Source organism: Diabrotica virgifera, chromosome 2, assembly GCF_917563875.1.
Source record: "Diabrotica virgifera virgifera chromosome 2, PGI_DIABVI_V3a".
Taxonomy (NCBI): Eukaryota; Metazoa; Arthropoda; class Insecta; order Coleoptera; family Chrysomelidae; genus Diabrotica; species Diabrotica virgifera.
This window is the reverse complement of record NC_065444.1, coordinates 267,176,437-267,201,559: the sequence shown is the minus strand read 5'-3', so window position 1 is coordinate 267,201,559 and position 25,123 is coordinate 267,176,437. Positions and strand designations below refer to the sequence as shown.

The window sequence follows — 25,123 nt, the reverse complement described above, 5'->3', positions numbered from 1 at the left end:
ACATAGAGATGAGTGCACGTCTCTATTTCCAGTTGGATCTGGAGTTCCACAGGGCAGTGTTCTGGGGCCAGTGTTATACCTATTGTACACAGCAGACTTACCAACAAACTTTCAAACCACTACAGCTACATATGCAGACGACACAGCAGTGATGTCAGTACATCAGGACCCACGGATAGCTTCTCAACTTCTGCAAACCAGCCTCAACAAAATGCAAACTTGGTTAAAACGGTGGCGTTTTCAAACAAATGAAACAAAGTCGGTTCATATTACCTTCACAAACCGTAAAGGTCACTGCCCGCCTGTATATATCAACAACCACCAACTAAAACAGCAAGCAACAGTCAAATACCTTGGAATGCATCTAGACCAAAGATTAAACTGGAGAACACACATTTTTATGAAGCGTAAACAACTTGGTCTCAAATTACACAATCTTTACTGGCTGATTGGTCACAAATCATCACTTTCGATGAAAAATAAAGTACTTGTCTACAAAGCAATTTTGAAGCCAATATGGACTTACGGGATCCAACTTTGGGGTACTGCATCAAACTCCAATATCGAAATCTTGGAGAGGTTCCAGTCGAAGGTTCTTCGAATAATCACAAATGCCCCATGGTATGTTGCAAATATTATTATTAGACGCGATCTAGAAATTTCAACAGTAAAAGAAGAAATTACCAACTTTGCACAGAAATACGAAGACAGACTGGCACAACATCCAAATGTACTAGCCAGAAACCTGATGAGCCAACCAGTCAGACGGAGACTTAGACGAAATACACCTAGTGATTTACCATCGCGATTTTAGTTATATGTGCCGTAATTCCCAGAGACAAACAATTTTATATCTATGTAAAATATTTGTAAAGAAAATGATTATTGAATCATTTTCTCCAAGTCACCTACACTAGTGGTCACAACATTTACTTATTGTAACTTGTTTTACAGATTGTAAATAAATTAGGAAAAAAAAAAAAAAAAAAAAAAAAAAAAAAAAACTTTAACTGAAAACCATTTGAAACTTAATTCCAAGGGCTATTAGAATGCGTTAAATTTAATCTTAAAAACCCTTTACTTTTTTAAAAATAAAAGGTTTTATTATGGCCCCAGTTACATGGCTCTTGCAGCAAAATTTAAACTTTAAACGTTTCTATCTCGGTTATTTTTTACCCTACAGAAATAGTAAAACTGGTAAAACATTCAATACAGAAAAAACTAAAACTTGGTTATTTATCATTTTTTACGTATATTGAGTATTTTTGGAGTTATTACCAAAAGAAAATGAAAATTACGATAATTTTAAAAATTCTGATTTTTGTTAAATTATACCTTTTTTCAAAAATATGCATTCTAAACCAGCCAAAATTGTTGGAATCATTACTTTTGCTAATATAAAGGAATTATAGTAAGAATTACTATAAATTTTAATTTTTGTGGAAATGGCGTATGTTTTATTTTTCACTTTTTTCCTAAAAAATTCAAAACGGTTCTCGTATTTTCATCATAACTTGTGTAATTTTAATGCTATTAACTTCTGGAGCTGATTTGATAGGTATTCCTAGTTTATATATATTCCTAGTATATTTCCATAGTTTTCCCGTTATTTAAGATTGAATACTTTGATTAAGATTTGAGTACTCGTCGAAAAAAATATACATTAAATTACCCATAACTCACTTTGAATTAACATTAGTTAAGTTCTTCAAGTTTATTAAATTTTTTATTTTCTTAAATTTTGGTAATTATAACTTTTTTGTAAAAGCTTATAGTTTTTGAGTTATACGTGAAAACCATGCATTTTTTTACGAAAAAAATAAAATTTTTGATCTCTAATAACTAAAAAAGTATTGATTTGTATTAATAACTTTATATAACAAATTTTGCTTATAATTTGTCCCTTAATCGATTATTAGTATTATTTTTAACAAAATAATTTTCACCCCTGGAAACGGATGGCATCCACCCCCAGGGTAAAAGCGTAAGTTGGCATCATGTCACTTTTGTTCGTTGAGGTATCTTCTAATTACTCACCAACTTTCATGAAAATCGATGAAGGTTCAACGAAATCAGAGGTGAAAACATTCAGTTACTGAACTAGTATACCTACTTTCGATTCTGGATGATAGTTATTGATTCTGTAATATGAGCCTCATAAAAGCTTTACTTTACATTTTTTATCGATATATAAGTCTGTATTTGACATTTTAGACTATAATACATAACGGATTTGGGTAGACTTTTTTTAAAGTTTAATTATATGAAAACGAGTTGACAGTCTTTATGTGACACTCAAAAATAAAAGTAAATTCTCCTGTTTTTCTGATTAATTTGCTCCAAGAAAAGTTTGGAGCAGTCAAGCATATAATTATAAAAGAAACAAACATTAACTTTGTGAATAATATCGTGTGTCGCCCTTCTTTTTGCGCATAATTGGAGAACCTTTTCCATTTGTAATTTCTTTTTTGCTTATTTTTGTTTTAATTAAATCATACAAATTAAATTGTAAAGGTCGTCTGTGACTGCGATGACGACTTTCAGCGTTTAGAACTTTTTGATTCAATTGCTTTAAAAATGCTTGCATAACTTTGAAAAGACTTCAAAGCTTTTCCTGGAAATCTTCGGGTTTTCTTTGGATTCGTCTACCCTTTATAGATGAAAAGTTCCAGTCAACAAACATCGAGCTGGATTAACAAGTATAATTATTGGTCTGCCGACATTTTACTGAATATCGACTGTCAAAAATTGTAATTAATGCATGGACAAAGCTAAATATTTGCTTCGTTGTCTTGCTTTACACTTTAAATAAAATATTACGATTTTATCCAACTTTTTTTAATAGACTGTTACAAATATTTATTAATAAATAAATATTTATTATTCAAATGATTAGTTTTATCCGCTTAGTTTCACTCGGGATATACCCAGCCGCCTTATTTCAGGGAAGTAGCATTTAGGAAGTGTTAAAGTTGATATTTAAAATTATATTTTTAATACAAATGGGTTAATAAAATGGGTTGAAGAAATAAAATTCAGGCTTACTCACAATTTGTTTTATTGAGTCAAAAGGACGACCAGATCGGTTTCGGGTACTACAATTTACTGTTCTGCTTCAGGTCTTCGGTTAAGGCCCACCCAATATGAAGCCGGTTCAAGGAATATAGTAGAATAGACGCGTATTAAGCGATCCTTTCAACTTCAATTTACTATGCCATTTTCAAACTGTATAGGAACTTATATGTATTGTGACTAAAATGTCCACGATGACGTAAGTGCTACATGGCACAAAAACGAGCATTAGTAGAACTATATGGAACAACAGATGGATTTATCTAGAATTGGGGTAAAACCGCCCAATATCTAGGACACGTAATGCGCTATATTGTGTGTTCTGAACAGCTCCAGGTAATGTTAGATGGCAAAATCGAAGGTAACAGTGGTAAAGAAAGAAAGAAAAAATCTTGGCTAAGTAACATCAGAGACTGGACCCACACAACAGGAAATGACTTAATTCATCAAGCCCAGAACAGAGAGAAATTTGCCATATTGATCACCGACCTTAATAGAGAAGGCACTTAGGGGGAGAACAAGGAGGGGTAAAACAATGGGAAATGTAAGCGCAAGATCGTAGACGATAGAGGGCTATAGTGGATGCTACGAAGAGTCACCCCGAATTATATTAAGTCAGTCAATAAGAAGAACAAGATGGAATATGAAGAGGTTAAGAGATCCTTTTCGGAGGAGCGATGACTGAACTGGCTGGAGATTTCGTCCAAACGCTACCTCTCATTCCTAGATCAACAGCTGTTGATGAAATAAATACTTACTCTTGAAAAAATCTTTATGGAAATATGAAGAAAATCTGGAGTTGGCGAATATATGAATGGCGTTGCAAAATTATATATCAGCATAAATGAGTTCAGACATTACCAGACATTGGCAATGGAAAAGCTGCTGTTGACTCTTCTGTTAACCTTATTTTGTTTCCACCAAATTTTTGTTAATTCACAATGTTAAAAGAAAAATTACAAGGCAAAATTCCTGTAACTGGCTGTATACCATAAATCACAAAAAATAAAAACCTTATCTTGTAAAAGGTATATTTAAAATCCCTAAAAAGGGCTATATTACAACAAAACGTTTTCGGAATCAATATTCCATCATCAGTGTTATCACCTAAAATAAGTATAACTCTATAAGTAAAGCAAACGTGAACGTTGGCTTTACTTCACCTAAAATAAGTATAACTCTATAAGTAAAGCAAACGTGAACATTTGCTTTACTTATAGAGTTATACTTATTTCAGGTGATAGCACTGATGATGGAATATTGATTCCAAAAACGTTTTGTTGTGATATAGCCCTTTTTAGGTATTTTAAATACAGTAAAACCTGCCATATCCGGATCAATGTGGCGACAGACCGATCCGGATATGAAAAAATCCGGATATCAATCAAGACCACTTCTTTTATAGTCTCTAAAACGTTTTCTCCTTCATACGTTCCAGTAATCAACGCCATCAATAACCTTCGTCGATAGACCTGTTTTATAGATTCTATAATACATTATTTCGCCATCTTTTAGTTCTTTTGTGTCGAGATGAGACGGTGCGTTGTCCAACAGCAGGACTGCTTTTCTCGGTATATTTCGGTAGATGCGGACGGCAGAACTGTCCGGATATGGGGAGGTCCGGATATGATAGGTCCGGATATGGCAGGTTGTACTGTATACCTTTTTCAAGATATGGTTTTTATTTTTTGTTACAAGAAAAATTAATTTATAAGGTGTTCTCACGTACTGTTGCAAATTAGTTGGTTGAGCGAACAAGCTATTTTAGCTGTGAAAAATAGGGAAAAATTAAAAAAAATCTAAATAACTCAAAAATTAACAAAAAAATTCAAAGAAAAATTATTTAGTAATTGTATGACGTGGTATAGCAGTAAGAAGCATACATAATCCTAATAGTCCTGTCGCCAGGGGGGGTACAACGGCCTCCTTAATTCAGATGGACTTACCCAAGTTTTTTTTATATATTTTGTCCCGTAGAATACGAATTTTTTGGGTAACAGCTGATCCGGATGTCAATAAGATTGTTATAGACAAAGAACTTGAGGAATTACATAACAGCGATTTCTCACAAAACAAAACATCTTTTTGTATTTCTTGGGTGATTTTAAGCAAAAAATGTTCCTTCAAGTTTTTTCGTAGAATGCATAGTTTTCGAGATAACAGCGGTTGAACTTTCAAAAAATCTAAAAATTGCAATTTTTGAACCCGAATAACTTTTGATTAAAAAATAAAGTAGCAATTCTGCTTACCGCATTTGAAAGTTTAAGTCAAATTATATCGGTTTTGATTATTTGCATTGCTAAAAATTAATTTTTTTATTGGGAAACAAAGCTATAAACACATAGTGTTTCCCGTGCCTAATACATGCGTTTTAACGCATGCTACGTAGAAATTGCCTCGCTTGCACTTGTAGCTACTCTACCTACTCGTTCGATTTTAAATGAGAAATCATTGAAAACATCATTCGCGCACTAGGTTTTTATAGCTTTGTTTAACAATAAGATAATAAATTTGTAGCAATGCAAATAATCAAAACCGATATAATTTGACTTAAACTCTCAAATGCGGTAAGCAGAATTGCTACTTTATTTTTTAATCAAAAGTTATTCTGGTTCAAAACTTGCAATTTTTCGATTTTTTGAAAGTTCAACCGTGGTTATCTCGAAAACTATGCATCCTACGAAAAAACTTGTCAGAGCATTTTTTAACTAGAATGACCCAAAAAATACAAAAAGATGTTTTGTTTTGCGAGAAATGGCTTTTATGTAATTCCTCAAGTTCTTTGTCTATAACAATCTTATCGACATCCGGATCAACTGTTACCCAAAAAATTCGTATTCTGCGGGTCAAAATATATAAAAAAAACTTGGGTAAGTCCATCTGAATTAAGGAGGCCGTTGTACCCCCCCTGGCGACAGGACTATAACTGTTAAATTAATAATTTAATGTAAAAATCTGACATAATGTCAAGTAGGTTAAAGGTTAAAATATCTCTACACGTGTCTCAATAATCTCTTTCACTTTGTTGTCTTTTTAAAGAATAAAGGATTCTGAACAACATAATTGTTCTACATTTTTTGTCAAACACCCTTGTAGGTTGATTTAAAAGTCAATGCCATTAGTCAAGGAATCACATTTTCCCAATGATCAGTCTCCCTAGTAACAAATATGGGGAGAGTAAATTTAATTGGAATTTCCCTTTCAAGCGGCGACACAAGCGACAAGAAAGGGCATGGGGTTTTCCTCCACCGACACCCTAACAATACCCTTTAATTTAACCTGGTGTAAATCAAAGGATTCGCACCTCATGGACTGTCTGTACATGTTTGTTGCCTCTGGAGAGATGAATTTTCATATACATATGTATGTGTAAAATAATTAACTAACTATGTTGAAATCGTAGCTAATTTGATATTATAACACAACCAGTAATTATTGTAATGTTTGTTTAATTTACTATTCAGTCATTTAAATTGAAAGTACTTGTATTATCAGATTAAGCAATATAATCTATCAGAACTTATTTAGAGGAAATTTTATTTAATAAAATCAGCAGTAAATCATCATTGTTATACCGGGTGCCCACGTATATTTTCCCCATTTTAATTGACTGTAACTTCTAAACGGCTCAAGATAGAAATATTCGGTTTTAGCTGAAATGTTTTATTTTAGTAAAAGTTTTGTTGGAATGGACTGAATTTTTTATACCGCTTTAAAAAAAATGTCGCATTGTTGAGAAAAATGTTGTTGACTTTTTCTTTTATTTATTTTGCTAGTTGTTATTATTTTAATAATGTTATTTAGATATGGGATTTCCACATTGCATCTCTCATTTAAAAAAATAATTATTCAGTCATTTGACAACCGATTTCAAAAAGCTTTATATTGATGGATAGGTGAATGACCGTTCTTTCAATTTACAAAAAAAAATATACTAAGTGTTCCATTAAAAAAAGCCATTAACGTTTTTTTTTCAAAAATCCGCTATTTTTGTTTGCGTCATTGAAAGCGATATAAAAAATTCAATCCATTCAAACAAAAGTTTTGCTAAAATAAAATATTTCAGCGAAAACCGCTTATTTCTATCTCAAGCCGTTTAGAAGTTATAGGCAGTTAAAATGGGGGAAATATAAGTGGACAGCCGGCATTATGTTTTGTGACGACAATTACTACACCATGAAGCATTTATAACCTCCTATAAGACTAAGTTTTTAATCATTATAATTAAATAACCAATTATCTTAAAATAATGTTCTTTGTAGGAAGCTCTGAAGATGGCACGTGCCATGCTCAAAGTACTTAACTGCTTTTTTCTACAACCGTGTTAAAAATGCAATTTTTAGTACTCCATACGAGCGTTAAAAATGCTACTTTAAGGCACTAGTGCTTTAAAATTTTTATGGCACTGCAGTTCGTATTGACCGGATAGGCAATTTTGATGTAATGTCAAAAAAATATAAAAATGGAATGTCACTTAAGTTCAAGTAAAAGTTTTTGTAGATATTGTCCTGTAATTACGTCTGTAGAAAAAAATATTGTATGATATGCGTGTTAAAAAGTACATTTTTAAGGAACTCATGTGAATTGCAGAACTCGCTTCGCTCATTCTGCAAACTTTCACATGCGTGCCTTAAACGTGTACTTTTAACACTTATATCATAAATAACTATTAATAAATAATTTTACATACCAACAGATTTTTTTGAAAATTCCACACCTGTAATTTTGAACCAATCAAAATACGTTATTTTGACAGATCACCATGGCAACGGAGGTATTTTATCGGAAATTTTTTGCTCGTGGGGTACCCAACAGCGAATTATAGTGGAAATTTTTTGACGTTTACAATAACAGAACATTTTTGACAGACTGGTTTTTATTTGTTTACATAATTTAGTTTTGATTCATTTTCTATCACTTGTAGTTACTCAAAACTTATGTAAAATTTGAGGAATATACTATTTTCTATCTTGAAATGGTATTCCCATGCAACTACAATGAGTAGAAATTACGAATTTGAAAGCCTAAATAATTGCTGACAAAGCTATGGCGCGCTATTAATCTGTTCATGCAGCTTGGGATTTTCAAATGCAAATTTGGTGTGGAATTTTCTTACCGAATACCACGCGAAGTCAAATTAATATCCGGAAATTTTTTTTTGATCATGAATATTCATGATCTCAAAAAAATTTCCGGAAATAATTTGACCTCTAGTGGTATTACTAGTGAGAACACACCCCTGTTGTCAGTTTGACATAACTATTAGAAACCTTGAAAAGAAAATATCAAATAGGTAGGTACTAAGAAAATCAAAATACTAAAATCTGCTGTGCTAGTAATCTAAAGTACTGCTTATTATTTTTAGTGATGAAAAAAATTCAATAGTAGAAAGAGAGACAGATTCAGGAAGAAGACCGTACACAAACAGCCAAATTCACAAAAATATGGAAGAACACTGACATTACAAAAAACACAAAATTACGCCTTCTTCGAGCATTAATATTTCTTATTGTCACCTACGCTTCAGAGATTTTACCATCAAAAAAGCTGATTCAGCATAACTAGCAACCAAAATATACAGAGATATTTTGGACATGGAACGAATGATAGAGAAGGCATGGAACGAATGATAGTTGAAGGCAACATAGCGGGCAAAAGATCCAGAGGTAGATCTCCAGTACGATGATCGAACCAAATAAAGGACATGACTGGTTACTCATTCTACGAAGCAAAATAACATCTGTCTCGAGATAGAACTGAACATCATTAAACAAATAGCAGTAAATAATGGCTATAATAAAAAAACAATTAACAAAATTTTAAACCAAAAACTTCATAAGATAGCCCTGAAATTAGTCTATCCACCACCACAGAAAGAAACCAGTACCTTCTGCTGTATCATATATACTGGCAAGATAACAACAAAAATAGCCAGATACATAAAAAAGAAAGGAATAACACCAGCTTTCAGAACTAACAACAACTTATGCAAATATATTAAGAACATTAAGAGCCGAAAGAGAAAACAACTACAGAGTGGTGTTTACAAACTAACTTGTGGCGACTGCCCGAAAACTTACATCGGTCAAACTGGCAGAACCTTTGACAAACGGATAGCAGAACACAAACGGGCTTTCAACAATAGAAAAACAAAGACACAGACAAAGACACTTCTACATACGCACTTCACTTTCTAGATCATAATCATTAATCATTCTTTTAATGAACAGTTTCAAATTCTACATATTCAAAATAAAGGCCGTAAGCTATCTTTATTAGAATCTATGGAAATTAATAAATTGAAAAATACAGATATAATTCTGAATGACCAACTCGAGACAAACAGCTCCACACTCCTCAACCTCTTCAGTTAAAGACTTTAAAAACGCAAACCCATAGTAATCTAAATCACTTGAGAAAGGCACTCTGCCGAAACAGCTGTAGTCACATAGTTGTAATAAATTTTTTGGAAGTATAGAAAACAAACGTTTTCAGTGTTTTATTGTTATATATTAGATTCATAATTTTCTAAGCTAAAGTACACACTTTGTTTATTAGAAATAAGATCAAGTAATGGAATTTCGTGTTTCTCGTACTCCTATTCTTAGAGATCTTCCAAAAATCCTACTTTCCAAAAAACTAAGCAGGGCCGGCAATAACAGGCCTGCAAGGGATGCACCGCAGGCGGGCGCCCCTCTTTGGGGGGCGCCAAAATGAGCTTTTTTATGCTGGTGTTATAAAAAATACCTACTTATTAAAAAGAGACGAAGGACACCTATGCTAGTTTTGCAAGCGGGCACCTTATACTGAGCAGATGAGACATTTTTTTTAATTTTCCTCTCCAACATTACAACTAACTTTGTATAAGTCTTCATAGACTCCGAACGTAAATTGGCCGAAACACTATCTAGAGCTGTCAAAATTATCGAGGAAAAAACATGTTGCGAGGTAACTGCTCAATATATCAACAAGCTATGGATATCTATACCAAAGCTTTGATATTAAGGTCCATATAATTTCTGTCTCCAACATTTCAACTTGGAAGTTATTGCTGAAAGATATATAAATAAAAATAAATTGTTCCCAAGGTGAAGAACTTCATGGTTTTGCACAGAAGTGAAGGAAAAATGTAAAGAAAACGAAAAAGCGTACCTAAAATGCATGTCAACCAAGACGCAAGAGGAATACAATAATAATTATAAGATAATAAAAAACCAAACACATGCACTGGTAAGAGGAATCAAAAATGATCATTGGGAATATTTTTCAAAGGAAATGGAACATGATTTTTATGGTGTGCAAAAGGAAATATGACCCTGTATAAGAAGCTAAGAACGGAAATAAAGGAACTAATAGAGTCAAGAAACATACATGGATTGACTAAATAAAAAATCTTGATTCAGAAGTACAAAAAATGACGCTAGAACCGAAAAGATCAGAAATTACCACAAATGAAGACGTTAGTATGACGACGGTTAAACTTCAAAACCTCGTAAGTCGATTTTTGGTCCATTATGACTTTTATACTTTGTTGGTTTATACCTTTATATATCTTTTAAAATACGAAAGCTTGTAAGTCAATATTTAAATTTAATGGTACTAACGACCTCTACAAAAACCTCGTAAGGAAGATTTTAAGTCAAAAAACCTCGTAAGTAGCAATTTTATGAGACAAAACCTCGTAAGTTTAATGATAGTTTAAGATTTTATAAGTTACAAAACCTCGTAAGTCGCTTTAAAAAAAAACAATATTACTAGATTTTACTTAACCCTCGTAAGGCGGTGCTTAGATTCTTACGTAAACAACGGTGCGGGGTGAATTTGCACCCCATCTGTATATCCATTTTTTTTATATGTGAACGTAGGGGAAATTAATTTGAAAGATAATTAGGACATATTATTATTTATTATATTACGAAACATAATTCTACAAAAAAGTATTCATTTCTTCTTAAAAAAAATTATTATCGTCGCAAGACAACACATGAAATTTTTCACAGAATGAGCAACACAAAGTTCTTACACACAATACAGTTATACCTGGGCTTTCGGTCTTTTTTCTCTGACATAAGTAACACCGACCTTGTCCCGTAGCTCTGTTAGCTCCAGGTGGAAGATCAGAAACGTCCAATTCAAGATACGAAATTTTTATCATTTGCACCTAAAAGTCATTTTTTTTTAAAGCACGTAAACGCAAACAGTTTTAAATGCTGTAATGGGTGGAATACGTTTATAATTGAATTTAATACGAATAAAAATGGACAAAAATCAAAAAAAATTATTAAAGAATATAGGTGAGAAAAATGAGGTCTGGGGTGCAGCTGCACCCCGCACCGCCTTACGAGGGTTAATGGCAATGGAATCGTTACCTTAATAGAACCCTACACACAAAAAACGAATAAATTGAATCTTACATAAAGAAGCCAACATGTTTTTTGTCTCTCCTCTAAAGTTACATTAAACTGACTTACGAGGTTTTGCAGTTTAACCGTCGATGAATATAGTATTATGAGTAGAACATCAACAGGAACACAGGAAACATATGCAGAGTTAAAAACACGAACAAAAATGCTAGGTCTGAAAAAAACAAAAATAATGACTCAGCCGAGAGGAAATATAGTCCCACAAAACATTATAGATGAAGATGACATTGAAACAGTTGAAAAGTTTACCTGGGAGTAGAAATATTTGCCGACGGATCAGAAGACGGGGAAATACGGAAGAGAATAACGCAGACAAACAAAGCTTATGTTGCCCTCTCCCATATTATATTTCGGTCTAAAAGTGTCCACCGAAATACAAAGATGAGAATCTATAAAACTTTAATTCGACCAATACCATGCTATGGCAGTGAAGCCTGGGTCCTGAAAGAAACATCCAAAAACAAACTCGAGACCTTCGAAAGGAAAGTACTGAGGACAATACTAGGACCTGTGAGCGAAAACGTAATCTTCAGAAGTCGATACAACAACGAACTTTATCAACTTTATAAGGAAGCACCCCTGTCAGACTTCAATAGAATACAAAGATTGCAATGAGCCGGACATGTGATAAAAATGGGAGGGGATAAGTTACCAAAGAGAGCACTGAATGCTAGAATGCAGGGAAAGAGACCGGTTGGAAAGCCAAGAAAACGCTGGAAGACACAGTAAACAGCGACGCACAAGCCCTTTTAGGAGTCCGTGTATGGAGAAGAGCAGCCACAGACAAGCAAGGGTGGAGGCAAAAAATAAAGGAGGCCAATACTCAATTTGGGCTGTAGTGCCGTAGAAGTATGAATATAAAGTAAGTTGAAAAACACTTGAAAAGCTGAAGAACACAAAAGCAGACAAAGAGAGAACACCAAACGAATTGCTAAAATAGTGTGGGGCAGCAGTGACAGAATAATTAACAACATAAATTAACAAAATTATAGAACATCATAAAATATATAAAAATCATCTTTCGGAAAAATATGCTATAACTGTACAGAAACGAAAAAATTCTCCAAAATGTACTAGGTATTTTTTTGGTGATTTTTTTGTCCAAATCAATTAACGTAAAAATATACTTGTGGAGATGAAGGTTTCATTATTGACTTAATTCATTACGACTAGAAAAACCCTTTTTGGGTAACGGCAATGTTATAATGTCACCAATATAGGTACAAATTATATTACTCTCCTTTGATCTAAGTAATTAGAAAATATTTTGTTGAAGCTATTTCCTTGTGGCATTTTTATAATTAACTATTTAGATATGAAATAAGCCACAATTAACTTGAAAAAAAATAATTTTATTAACGTTTCGACGCCCAAATTGGGTGTCGTTGTTAACATACAAAATACTACTAAATTAAACAAAAATGTTGTTGCTTAGTAAAAATTCTTCTAATAATTTATTTAATCTGACTCATTTATATCGGCAATTCAGACATATATTATATATTTTAAAGTAGAAGACTTTAAAATGATATTGACAATATTTATGAGTTGCGTTCCTGGGACGACTTTACCGAAAGATAGTTCATTCGATTTCATGAAATCAATCCCAACTCAAGAATATCCTCAAAAAAAAACTATAGCATGTGATCTGTCTTTAAAAAGACAACCAAATGTAACGGTGACAGTAAAATTGTCGTGTTAGAGATTCCATAGTAAATCACGTGGGAAAACCAGGAAAAAACCTCGTGATACTATCTTGACATCGTAAGTATTTGGTCTTACATTTAGTTTACTCTCAAAACTAATACCAAATTCTGACTTTAATATACAATATATTATGTTGTTTAAATTATAAATAATATTAATAATACATAGATATATAAGTAATACTAAAATATAAAATATTTACGAACTCAATATGTTACTGACTTATTACTCGTGGCATTTTGTTTCTGTTGACTTCCTCTTTCAGTATGGGTAACCACATCCTACTGCATTCTACCGAGGAATTTGCGACACAGTTGGTTTCATTTAGCATAATTTAGAGCGGCTTCTTTGATTTTTCTCTTTTTACTATCTGTTTCTTTCAGGACTATACTTGAATCTCTCCACTGAACGCTATGTTTATTATCCCATGTGTGTTGACATATTTGATATCTATCAAATTCTCTATTTTTAATATAAGACTGATGTTTTTTATATATAAGACAGATGCAGATCTGATTTTTTTATTTTGTGTCTTTAATCCCCTAATTAATGTCCCTAATTTTTTCAGATTTTTTCGCAATCTGCCCCACCTTCAAAAATTCTAAAGACTGTTTTTTGGGTTTTCTTGGGAATTCTCCCCATTTTGTAGACTTCGAAATAAATCAAATCAAGATTTTTTATAGGTTATAAATAATTTGAAATCCTTTATAGATCTGAATCCCGCGTATGAAAAAAAAGTTGATTAATAGCAAGCTGAAAATTTGTTAATAGCTTAAGGGTGTCTAGTCGGATAAACTTTGATATATGGGAACACTGGAACAGGGGCAGTTTTAATTGTGGAACAGGTTAAAAATTTGGAACGGTCAGACCACGAAAACGGCACATTTATTTTGTCCGACAGAATAGACTTAAACTCTCCGAACAGAGATTAAACTCTCGTGCAAAAATCAGACCGCTATTTGTCACCTGTCATAATTCCTGTCATTTTACATATTCTACATGTTCCACTCATTAAAACGCCCATTTGGTGATAAATAGTAGTCTGATTTTTGCATGAGAGTTTAATCTATGTTCGGAGAGTTTAAGTCTGTTCTGTCAGACAAAATAAATGTGCCGTTTTCGTGGTCTGACCGTTCCAAATTTTTAACCTGTTCCACAATTAAAACTGCCCCTGTTCCTGTGTTCCCATATATCAAAGTTTATCTGACTAGACACCCTTAAGCTATTAACAAATTTTCAGCTTGCTAATAATCAACTTTTTTTTCATACGCGGGATCCAGATCTATTAGGATATACAAAAACAGGAGAAACACACTTTAGTTTCAGCATCCCTTATGGTTGGCAAATTTTAGAAGCCTCGGAGGTGTAACCAGATAAGGTTCCCATTATTTTCAATCTGGTGGGATGTAGAGTAATATTTTTAGTATTATTTTATGTGCTGTTAGATTGAAAACTTAGTCTACAGGAGAAACACGTTTAAATCACCAAAAAGACTCCCAAAAAAACCCTACGTTTTTGAAGCGTTTGAAAGTGGTTCTTCCATTTTTGAATATCCTAAAGGACGCAGTTACTTCAAATTATGTAAAATCTATAAAAAAAACTCGATTTGATATTTTTTGAAGTCTATAAAATGAATAAAATCCCCAAGAACCACCTAAAAACCAGTTTTTTTGATTTTTGAAGGTCGCTCAACTTGCGGAAAAATGAAAAAAAATTAGAAATATAGTTTTTGGTAAAATACACAAAATCAAAAAATTAGACCTCTAGCTATCTTAAAAAAAAGTTATACGCTTTAAAAAGAAGACAATTTGTAAAAGCCTCAATTATGCGTGTGAATTTTATGAAATTTTTAAATTGATTTAAACATAAAAAAAAAACCAAGAAAATAACGCAAATAAAAAATTACCATAAAAAATATGCTAAAATTTTGCCGCAATAAAAAATTTATCCAAAAATTTACGTGACAACTTGACTCAACTATTGACTCAATTCATTACGAAGAGAAATAGCTATTTGTATAACAAGGGAGGAAAGTGCTACTTTTCCTCCCGAGAATGAAGTTTACTGCCCGACGCGTAGCGGAGGGCAGTAATCATTCAAGGGAGGAAAAGGCACTTTACTCCCATGTTATACATATGGTTTTTCCACCTTCCTCAAATAACAAGTCATTTTTTTCATTTTTACTTAATTTATTTATGTAACTAACTAACAAAATTTATTAGAACTAAAACTAACAAGTAGGTACAATATAACTGTTAACTGTCAAATATAAGTCAAATTATTAATGTAAACATTGTTAAATCAGAATAAAAATTTACTGTTTTTTACCATTCTGCAAAATACAGAGTGTTTTTAAATAAACGTTAAAATGTATAGATACTTACGTAATAGAAAATAGATATTGTACAGGGCGTCAATAAGTTATATTTCATGAATGAAATACTATGATGTCACTTTTACTTTTTCTCCCTAGGGAGGAAAAATATTTTCCTCCCTAGGGAGAAAAAGTACAACTTTGCTCCCTACAATCAGGTCCGGAAAAGTATACTTTCGGTAGAGATAGGTGGAAAAACCCTTTTCACGTAACGGCAATGTTATAATGCCACCCATATACAAATTATATTACTCCCTTTGATCTAAGTAATCAGAAAATATTTTAGCCCACGGGCTCTGCTAATTCGAAATTTCCCTTCCGCCATCCACGATTCCCGATGAGGAACATCAAAAAAGACAAAACGTCATCAGCTAATTAATTTACAAGGACATTTCTTACATTTTTCGTGTGCTTAAGTAAATAATACGAAAAATTAATTTCGACTTCAAAGAGCGAATTCTAAATAAAATTTTGATCTCTGTTGGCGAGCAGGTTTGGCTATATTTACTCAAAAAATTTATATTTAAAAATTTGTTTTTTTTTTCGTTTTATCAATGGGCTTAATTAAAAATTATTTGTAGATCTGTATTTCGTTTTACTTAGTTGCAGGATTAAACACATCTGTTTAATTTAATTATGGATTAGTATAAGAATAACTTTAACTTTATTAACTGAAATTTAATCAGCAGAACAAACATGGTTTTAAACAATATTCTTCTTCTTCTGATTGCTTCTTCTCCCTTCGAAGGTTGGCGATCCAAATGGAAATTGTAGCTTTGGAAACTACTGCGACTTCTACGGAACACAAAAACAAATATGGAGATTCATAAGAAACCAACGAAAAGAAATGGCAGAATTGAAGGAATACAATAACATACCAGCAAACGAATGGGAAAGATACTTGACGGAACTGTTTAAAGGAAAGGAAAATATTAATAAAAAAATACCTGAATTAAGACACGAAATAGAAATCAGTTTTCAGGAAGTAGATATAGCCATAAATTCACTAAAAAATAGAAAGTCGCCAGGACCAGACGGAATAACCAACGAGCTTCTAAAATACGGAGGAGAAAGTATAACCCAAGAGATGATAAAACTTATACAAAAATAAATATTGCACTGCAAGATACCAGGCGCATGGAGAAACAGCATAATGATACCAATATTCAAAATTCAAGAGAGGAGACAAAGAAGACTCCAACAATTATAGAGATATAAATCTACTGAACACCGCACTTACGCTAACCACATAGAGTCCAACACGTAGAACATGTCAAATGACAGGAATTATGACAGATAATAAATAAAGTCTGATTTTTGCATGAAAGTTTAATAAAAGGGTAACAAATCAATTGGAAGTTTTTTCCGACAAAATACATTTTTACAGAATACAACGTTTTCGTAGTCTGACGTTCCAAATTTTTAATCTGTTCCACAATTAAAACTTCCCCTGCTCCAGTGTTCCCGTCCATCAAAGTTTGTCCGACTAGACACCCTTAAGCTATTAACAAATTTTCAGCTTACTATTAATCAACTTTTTTTGTATGCGAGATCCAGGCCTAAATGGTTATGATTTATATCATTTTATCGATCCACCTAATGACGCTGTTTTTTTTTGTTTTTTTGAAAGTAATAAAAGAGTTGCCACAACAGCAACGATGTCGTCATCACTTTCTATTATCGACTATACAAATTGTATTATTGTTTCTTCGATTAGCATATCACATGAAACGGATACTTTTTTCATAATTTATTTGTTTCATGTTTAACGTTTTAAGTTTCATATTTCATTATTCATCTTTCATGTTTCTTTGATGTTCGGCCTTCCTAAGGCCGATGTCAGATTATGAGTTTTGATCGGATGCGTTTCTGCCGCATTCAGTCAAAACGCATAGTGTGACAGGTCGGTCCCATTGCATTGGAACCGGATACGTTTTGAGACATCGTTACGCGCTTACAAACTGCACCAGAATAAAGGCATAGTGTAGTGTGACAGGTCCGTCCGGTTGCGTTGGAAACGGATGCGTTTCCACCGCATCCGGTCAAAACGCATAATGTGACATCGCACTAACAGAGTAACAGGTATAGAGTAACATCCTCCTCGGGAGAATTTAATGCCTTAAGAGGCTACATCAGCGAGTCAACTAGATGGAAAACGCGTTCCAAGATCACAGCTTTAACTTTGAATATCTTGTCGAGTTATTTGGCACACATATACGTAATATAGTAATGAATGGTATATAGCCCAATTTGAGAACTATGTTAGTATGTGGAATTACTCATATGTGTAAAAGTTACAAAAACGAGTCTGTATCGCCATTAAGAAGAACAAAAAATAGACTTTCTTCAGATAAACTTTTTTATCCCATGCCTATATTTTGCGTCATATTACAACTACCTACTAAATTTGATTATCTGTAACAAGAAATCGAACTTAACTGACTGATTTGTCAAAATCGAAAAATAGTCACGCTCATCACAATGAATATTATCATAATAATTGTTTCTTCGTCTTTGATAGTGTCACCTACTGCCGACGTACTGCTGCCAAAGGTTCGCAGAACTTTCGAAAAACGGTGCTATTATATTTATATAAGGCGTGTAGAAGCCAAGGGATACAACTGCATTTTTGGTAGTTTTGAGAAAATCAAGTTTAAAGTTTAACACCTTTCCTAAATTCTACCATTTGTTTTTCAAAATAGTTGGTCAGTGGCTGGTCTTGTTAACTTCAAAAACTTTTATGTAATAGTACAATTATATCAGATTTAACAAAACTTAGCATTTTATAAGATAATTTAGAATAAAAAACAGCACTGATACCCACTGTTTTCCAACTAAATACTTGTACTGTACTTTGTACTTGTATCTTTATTCTTCTTTTTGGTAAGACAAATCTCTGCAGAAGTTAAGCCACTGCATGGTTCATATTCCCGGTACAGTACCTTTATGTCGAATCTGCCGAAGTGTATCTAGATTAACAAAATCCTGATCTTTCATCCTAACAACCATAAATTTTGAACTGGTCTTCATCTCTACCCAGTGTTCTGATACAAACATTTCTCTTTCAGTTTTTCTATCTTTTTTCAAGTACACTTAAGTCGTGCCAACTCGCATTAACTAAAATATGATGCAATGATTCGCGACATTCTTAAAATCCTATATGACGTCAAAATTATCAACGCACTGAAAGAAGGGTGTGGTATGAACTTTAACACATTGTACCACTAATCTGACAAGTATTAACGAGTTGGCTGTCAAACGATATAACTAACATTTGTTTGTAGGCCAAGGAATATAAGCGTACTTATATCCAATGGCTGCCAAATAATAAACAAACTATTTTCAGGATATAAGTGATTCAGGATATATCCATATACAGGGTAGCGAGAAAGTATGGACACACGGTGATTTCTCGGAAACCGCTCGAACAACGATTTTTATAAATTTTGGTGGGTAGGGGTGCCCTAATGCGGCCGATATTATATTGGTAATTACATTGTTGTCAAATCTTCCCTTTTTGTGGAAATCTAATGAACTTTTAAATGGAACATCCTATATATTTTTTGCGTTTTGAAGTCCTTAAGAAATACTGTATATTTTTCATGTTATGCTCCCCATACCTTAATACCATAAATTCGGAGTTATTGCGACATTTATTAAAAAACAAAAATTTTAACAATTTATAAAAATCAATTTTTTCGGCCAAGGTAGACATTATTTTAGGTTGTTTGGATCATTGGAAACAAAAAAGGTCTTTTGTAATTTTCCTCAAAAGTTAATCGTTTCCGAGTTATAAACAATTTAAAACTGAAAATAATCGAAAAATGACGAATTTCAAAGTTCAAAAACACAAGTAAAAAATCATTTTTAAAATTACGAAGTACCTATATTCAAGCTCAAACCTTTTTTTATGAGATCTCTATAAGAATTTTTGGCATATTTTATTCTATAATATTGTTTTTTTTTAATTGTTAATAAAGCTCATATGCGAGGACGGGCTATCGGGCTCCATTAACAACTAAAAAAAGAATGTGTGTGTACTTTGTACGCACGTAAGAAGTTATACTTCTATTATAATATAATTTCAACGAAATAAATATACCTACTTAACAGTTACAATACAAGAAATTAACAATAATTACCAAAAATGAACCAAAACTTAACAATGCCAAATATTAAAAAAAAAAAGAAAAAAATATGAATCGTCCGGGATTTGAACCCGAAATGTCGCGATTTTTTGATCTCTGGTCCAATGCTCTACCAACAAGGCCATCAAGCCGCATGCAACTTACCTTTCAGATATACATAATTATACATCACGGTGACAAGTGAAATATAAAAATAGATGTTTTATTATTTTACGCCCAAGGAAGACAAATCCAAAGACACAAAATTATAATAAAAAACCTTTTAAACCACCTTTTTCAAATTGCGCAAGTTGTATTATTAATATTAATGTTAATAAATGAAATATAAATATTTTGACGTTTCACAATTTGACAATTCACTTTTAACTGCAGTGCCTTAAAATTTTTAAAGCACTAGTGCGTTAAAGTAGCATTTTTAACGCTCCTATGGAGTCCTAAAAATTGCATTTTTAACACGTTTGTAGAAAAATATATTTAAAAACACTAATATATTCTTTCCACACCTTTTCTGGACTGATACATACATAAATTAAAACATTTTGAAGTATAACTTCAAAAATATAATATGAAAACTATTTAAAAAGGCAGTATAACTATTAACTAACCTTTGTTGTTTCTCTTTCCACAAATTTTAAAACGCAACAACCATACATAACCAAACCGTCAACCGTCCAAACCACAGCTGCGCTAAAGCTGCCATATTGGATAATTTTTGACATGTCATTTGAACATCCAATCAGAACAAAGTTATAATGCGCATACGCCGGGATCGTAGGATTTAACATAAAAATTCACCCTCATATCGCGCGTAAAGAAGTATAACTTCAAAAATAATGTTTTAGAATGAAATAAGACCAAATCACTTATCGGCATCAGATAAAATAAGGTTTGAACTTCAATTTAGGTACTTCATCGTTTCAAAAATAATATTTTTTACTTATGTGTTTGAACCCAGAAAATCGTCATTTTTCGATTTTTTTCAGTTTTTATATGTTTATAACTCGGAAACGATTAACTTTTGAGAAAAATTACAAAAGACCTTTTTTGTTCCCAATGACCCAAAGAACCTAAAATAATATCTACCCGGTTCAAAAAATAAATTTGCATAATTTGTTAAAAAAATTTTTTTAGTAAAAAAAACACAATTTAGTAACAACAGTTACAGCTGTTGTAATAATTGCCTCTACTTCATATAAACGTCCCAAGAGGTTTTGGGTTCGCCCAAGCCTCAGAAGTCGTAATAGGTACAGTGCCACGGATCTTATGAAAGATTTGATTTCTGACGACGCAGATGAATTAAATTTGGAATATAAATGTGACGCAGGATTCAGAAATTTTTTTCGAATGACCAAAACAGATTTCCAAACATTATTAGATTTGATTGGACCTGTTATTTCAAGAAAAGATACGTCATTTAGAGCAGCAATTCCTGCCTCTGAACGACTTGCAGTTACGCTACGTTTTTTTGCCAGTGGAGATTCCTACCATTCTCTCATGTATACCTTCAAAATATCTAAGCAAACTATTTCAAAATGTGTTGCGGAGGTATGCAAAGCGCTCATAGATGCTCTTCAAGATTACGTAAAGGTAAGAAAAAATAACTATTCATCGTAGTTTGTTATATATTTAAAAATATAAGAAATTACAACGTCAATAAGAGAGTGTGAATGTCCTCATCTTGATTAATAGTAGAAGTTGATATCGAACTCCGACCACTTAATGTATTGGGGTAATGTCCTGGAGATGGTATTGAATTATGGGCAACATTGAATGATTGCAGTGGAGTAGATGGATGAGAATGATTTATGAAATGAGGATTATCGTATTTGCCCATTTCTGCTTCAAATAGAACAGTATTAATTATATTCTGAACGGAAAATCTAGCAAATGGCGACACAATTTTTCGAAGCTTCATTGCAACTTGTTCACCAAACAATGAAAATTCATCCTTTTCAGCCCTTTTAGTAGTAATAGATCGCATAAGATTTACTGCCTCGTTTACAATTGGTAAATTAGTAGCCATACTTTTTCGACCACGGGACTTCACAATGTTAATTGAGTTTGATTTAGATTGAGATTGAGCTGTTGTTCCAACCTCATTTTCGGAACCATCAATGCTCTGTTCCAATACTTGTAGCGACTCTTCTCCATCGTCTGTTTCTACTTCTTGTGAATCTTCTTCCTTTCGTTTTCGTTTACCCTGAAACAAAATATTAATTTCTAAATTAATCCACTTTTTTGCTTTGCAATTTATAGTTCGTTCGTCTGTTTATGGTATGTAACTTTTATTTTCAGATGACTAAAACTAACGAAAGTTGGTACTTTATAGCCAAGCAGTTCAACGACAAATGGAATTTTCCAAATTGTGTCGGAGCTATGGACGGCAAACATATATCAATACAAGCTCCTATAAATTCAGGAACCGATTTTTTCAACTACAAGAGCTTCTTTAGCATTGTCTTGTTCGCTGTTGTAGACGCAAATTATAATTTTATATATGCAAACGTGGGATGTCAGGGACGAATATCGGACGGGGGCGTATTCAACGATTCATATTTCAAAGAGTGCCTTGAAGAAAATACCCTAAACCTTCCACCTGCTTGTTCATTACTAGGACGAAGCACTGATGTTCCATTTGTTTTTGTGGCGGATGACGCATTCCCACTATCAACAAACATAATGAAGCCATTCGCAGGACATCAGGAAAAAGGTTCAAAAAATAGAATATTCAACTATCGATTGAGCCGCGCAAGAAGAGTGTCAGAAAATGCTTTTGGCATTTTAAGTGCTGTTTTCCGAGTGCTTCGTAGGCCCATGTTGTTGGAACCAGAAACTGCAACGAACGTAGTTTTGGCCTTAATTCACCTACACAATTTCTTGCGAAAAAACACTTCAAGAAATCTTTACACTCCACCTGGAATGATTGATGTAGAATGTTCGGATACTGGAGCAATTAATCCTGGGCTTTGGAAACGAAATGCTTCCTCTAATGAATTGTTCAGTTTTGGCAGAAGGGCAAGAAGGAGTGGAGCTGCGGCACAAAATGTAAGAAACGAATTGGCCGAATTCTTCATTTCTCAAGAAGGAGCATTGCCTTTTCAATATGATAAATGAAATACGATATACCAATATGATTATATCAATATTTTCAAATTTATGTATAAATATGAACTCAATTATTAAGAATGAATAAAGTATCTACTACAGTGTAAATAATATACATACCTCTGAATCTTGCGTTACAATAGGTTTATTCTTATCCTTCAGAAATTCCATTAACTTATACGCAAACCCTTTACTTTTGTAAGTTTCTACGGTTCCATTACCACTTTTTTCTGAATCTTTCTCTTTTTTTACTTCCCGTGCAAAGTGACTTAAGAGATATCTAATCTTATTTTCGATTTCCTCTTTCTCCACTCCAAAAGATACGCTTATTTCCAACAATGCATCGCGACGTTTGTTCCGGTCTTTATAATCTGCCAATCGGCTGTTCCACAGAACGGGGCGCTCATGATACATTTCAAGTAGGTTTTGTGTATTTTCTTCATTCCACTCCATTTCCCGAATAACAATAAAGCACACAATTATTGTGAATCGACAGGCCACGAGATGTCTTCGTGATCAATTGCACTGATCCCTCACTGAATGCCGACGAGGATTGCCTACAAAACGTACACACTACACTGATCGGTACGGTTCTCTTTCATCGAGACCGCCATCAATCGGGTTTGGAATCGGTTCGGCTTTCGGCCCCGAACCCAAGCCGCAATTGCGTCCGTACTACATGCGGCTTTGCCGATCGGCAATACCGATCGGAAAGGCATGGCATAATGCGGATGCGCCTTTAAGACTCTCTGATCAACAAACTAATAAATTCTGTATGCAGCGAGGAGTACGGCAAGGAGACACCATCTCACCAAAGCTGTTCACAACCCTTTTAGAACACTCTTTTAAGAAGGCAGATCTGAACGAATATGGTATAAATATAAATGGAGAAGCTCAGTCATTTGAGATTCGTAGACGACATCGTCCTTATAGCCGATCGTATGGATGATGCAATAAAGGAAGATTCATATTACTCGTTCGGGCATGTAGCGTTTCGTTTCCGAAAAATATAAAAACCTGATTTTACAAAGAGTTGTCTGATACGTTATACGCTCCGGACAATATGAATTGTTGATATTTAAAACAATAAAGTCAATATTATTCGGAAACGGAACGCTACGTGCCCGAACGGATAAATATGAATCTTCCTTAGTAATGTTGAACAAGTTATATCACGCTTTTTTAGAGGTTGGACTAAAGATTAATATCAACATGACGCAAATAATGCTAGTCTGGTGCTAAATAGTAAAATTGTTAATGTTGTTCTGAAGCTATTTTCTTGTGGCATTTTTATAATCAAGTATATTCAAATGGGAAATAAGCCACAATTTTACCTAAAAATGATTTTATTAACGTTTCGACGCCCAAGTCGGGTGTCGTTGTCAAAATACAAAATAATACTAAATAAACAAAAATGTTGTTGCTTAGTAAAAAATTCTTCTAATAATTTATTTCATCTGACTCATTTATATCGGCAATTCAGACACGTATTATACATTTTAAAGTAGACGACTTTAAAATGATATTGCCAATATTAATGAGTTGCGTTCCTGGGACGACTTTACTAAAAAATAGTTCATTCGATTACATGAAATCAATCCCAACTCAAGAATATCCGCCACAAAAAATCATAGCATGTGATCTGTCTTTAAAAAGACAACCAAATGCAACGGTGGCACTGAAATTCTCGCGTTAGAGATTCCATAGTAAATCACGAGGGAAAACCAGGAAAAAACTCGTGATACTATCCCGACATCGTAAGTATTTGGATTTACATTTAGTTTACTCTCAAAACTAATACCAAATTCTGACTTGATATTTTAAATTTTAAATAATACTAAAATACTAAATATGTACTAACTCATGTTACTGATTTACTAATTGTGGTATTTTCTTTCTATTGACTTCCTCCTTTAATAAAATAAATATAAAATAATAAAATAAATAAATAATAAACCCAAATACTTACGATGTCGGGATAGTATCACGAGGTTTTTCCTGGTTTTCCCTCGTGATTTACTATGGAATCTCTAACGCGAGAATTTCAGTGCCACCGTTGCATTTGGTTGTCTTTTTAAAGACAGATCACATGCTATGATTTTTTGTGGCGGATATTCTTGAGTTGGGATTGATTTCATGTAATCGAATGAACTATCTTTTAGTAAAGTCGTCCCAGGAACGCAACTCATCAATATTGGCAATATCATTTTAAAGTCGTCTACTTTAAAATGTATAATACGTGTCTGAATTGCCGATATAAATGAGTCAGATTAAATAAATTATTAGAAGAATTT

The 25,123-nt window shown here is 33.0% G+C and overlaps 1 protein-coding gene across 1 annotated transcript; it reads left to right on the top strand.

The window, feature by feature from the left end:
* Window positions 1-21,696: 21,696 nt before the first annotated feature.
* Window positions 21,697-22,838, top strand: LOC126880978 (uncharacterized). Its single transcript, XM_050645061.1, has one exon. It carries the CDS (start codon window positions 21,996-21,998, stop codon window positions 22,836-22,838), a length of 843 nt encoding a protein of 280 aa, XP_050501018.1. The 5' UTR covers window positions 21,697-21,995.
* The last annotated feature ends 2,285 nt before the right edge of the window (window positions 22,839-25,123 follow it).

Coding starts and splice junctions, on each gene's coding strand:
- LOC126880978 (XM_050645061.1), top strand. CDS start 21,996: ATGGTATGTAACTTTTATTTTCAGATGACTAAAACTAACGAAAGTTGG.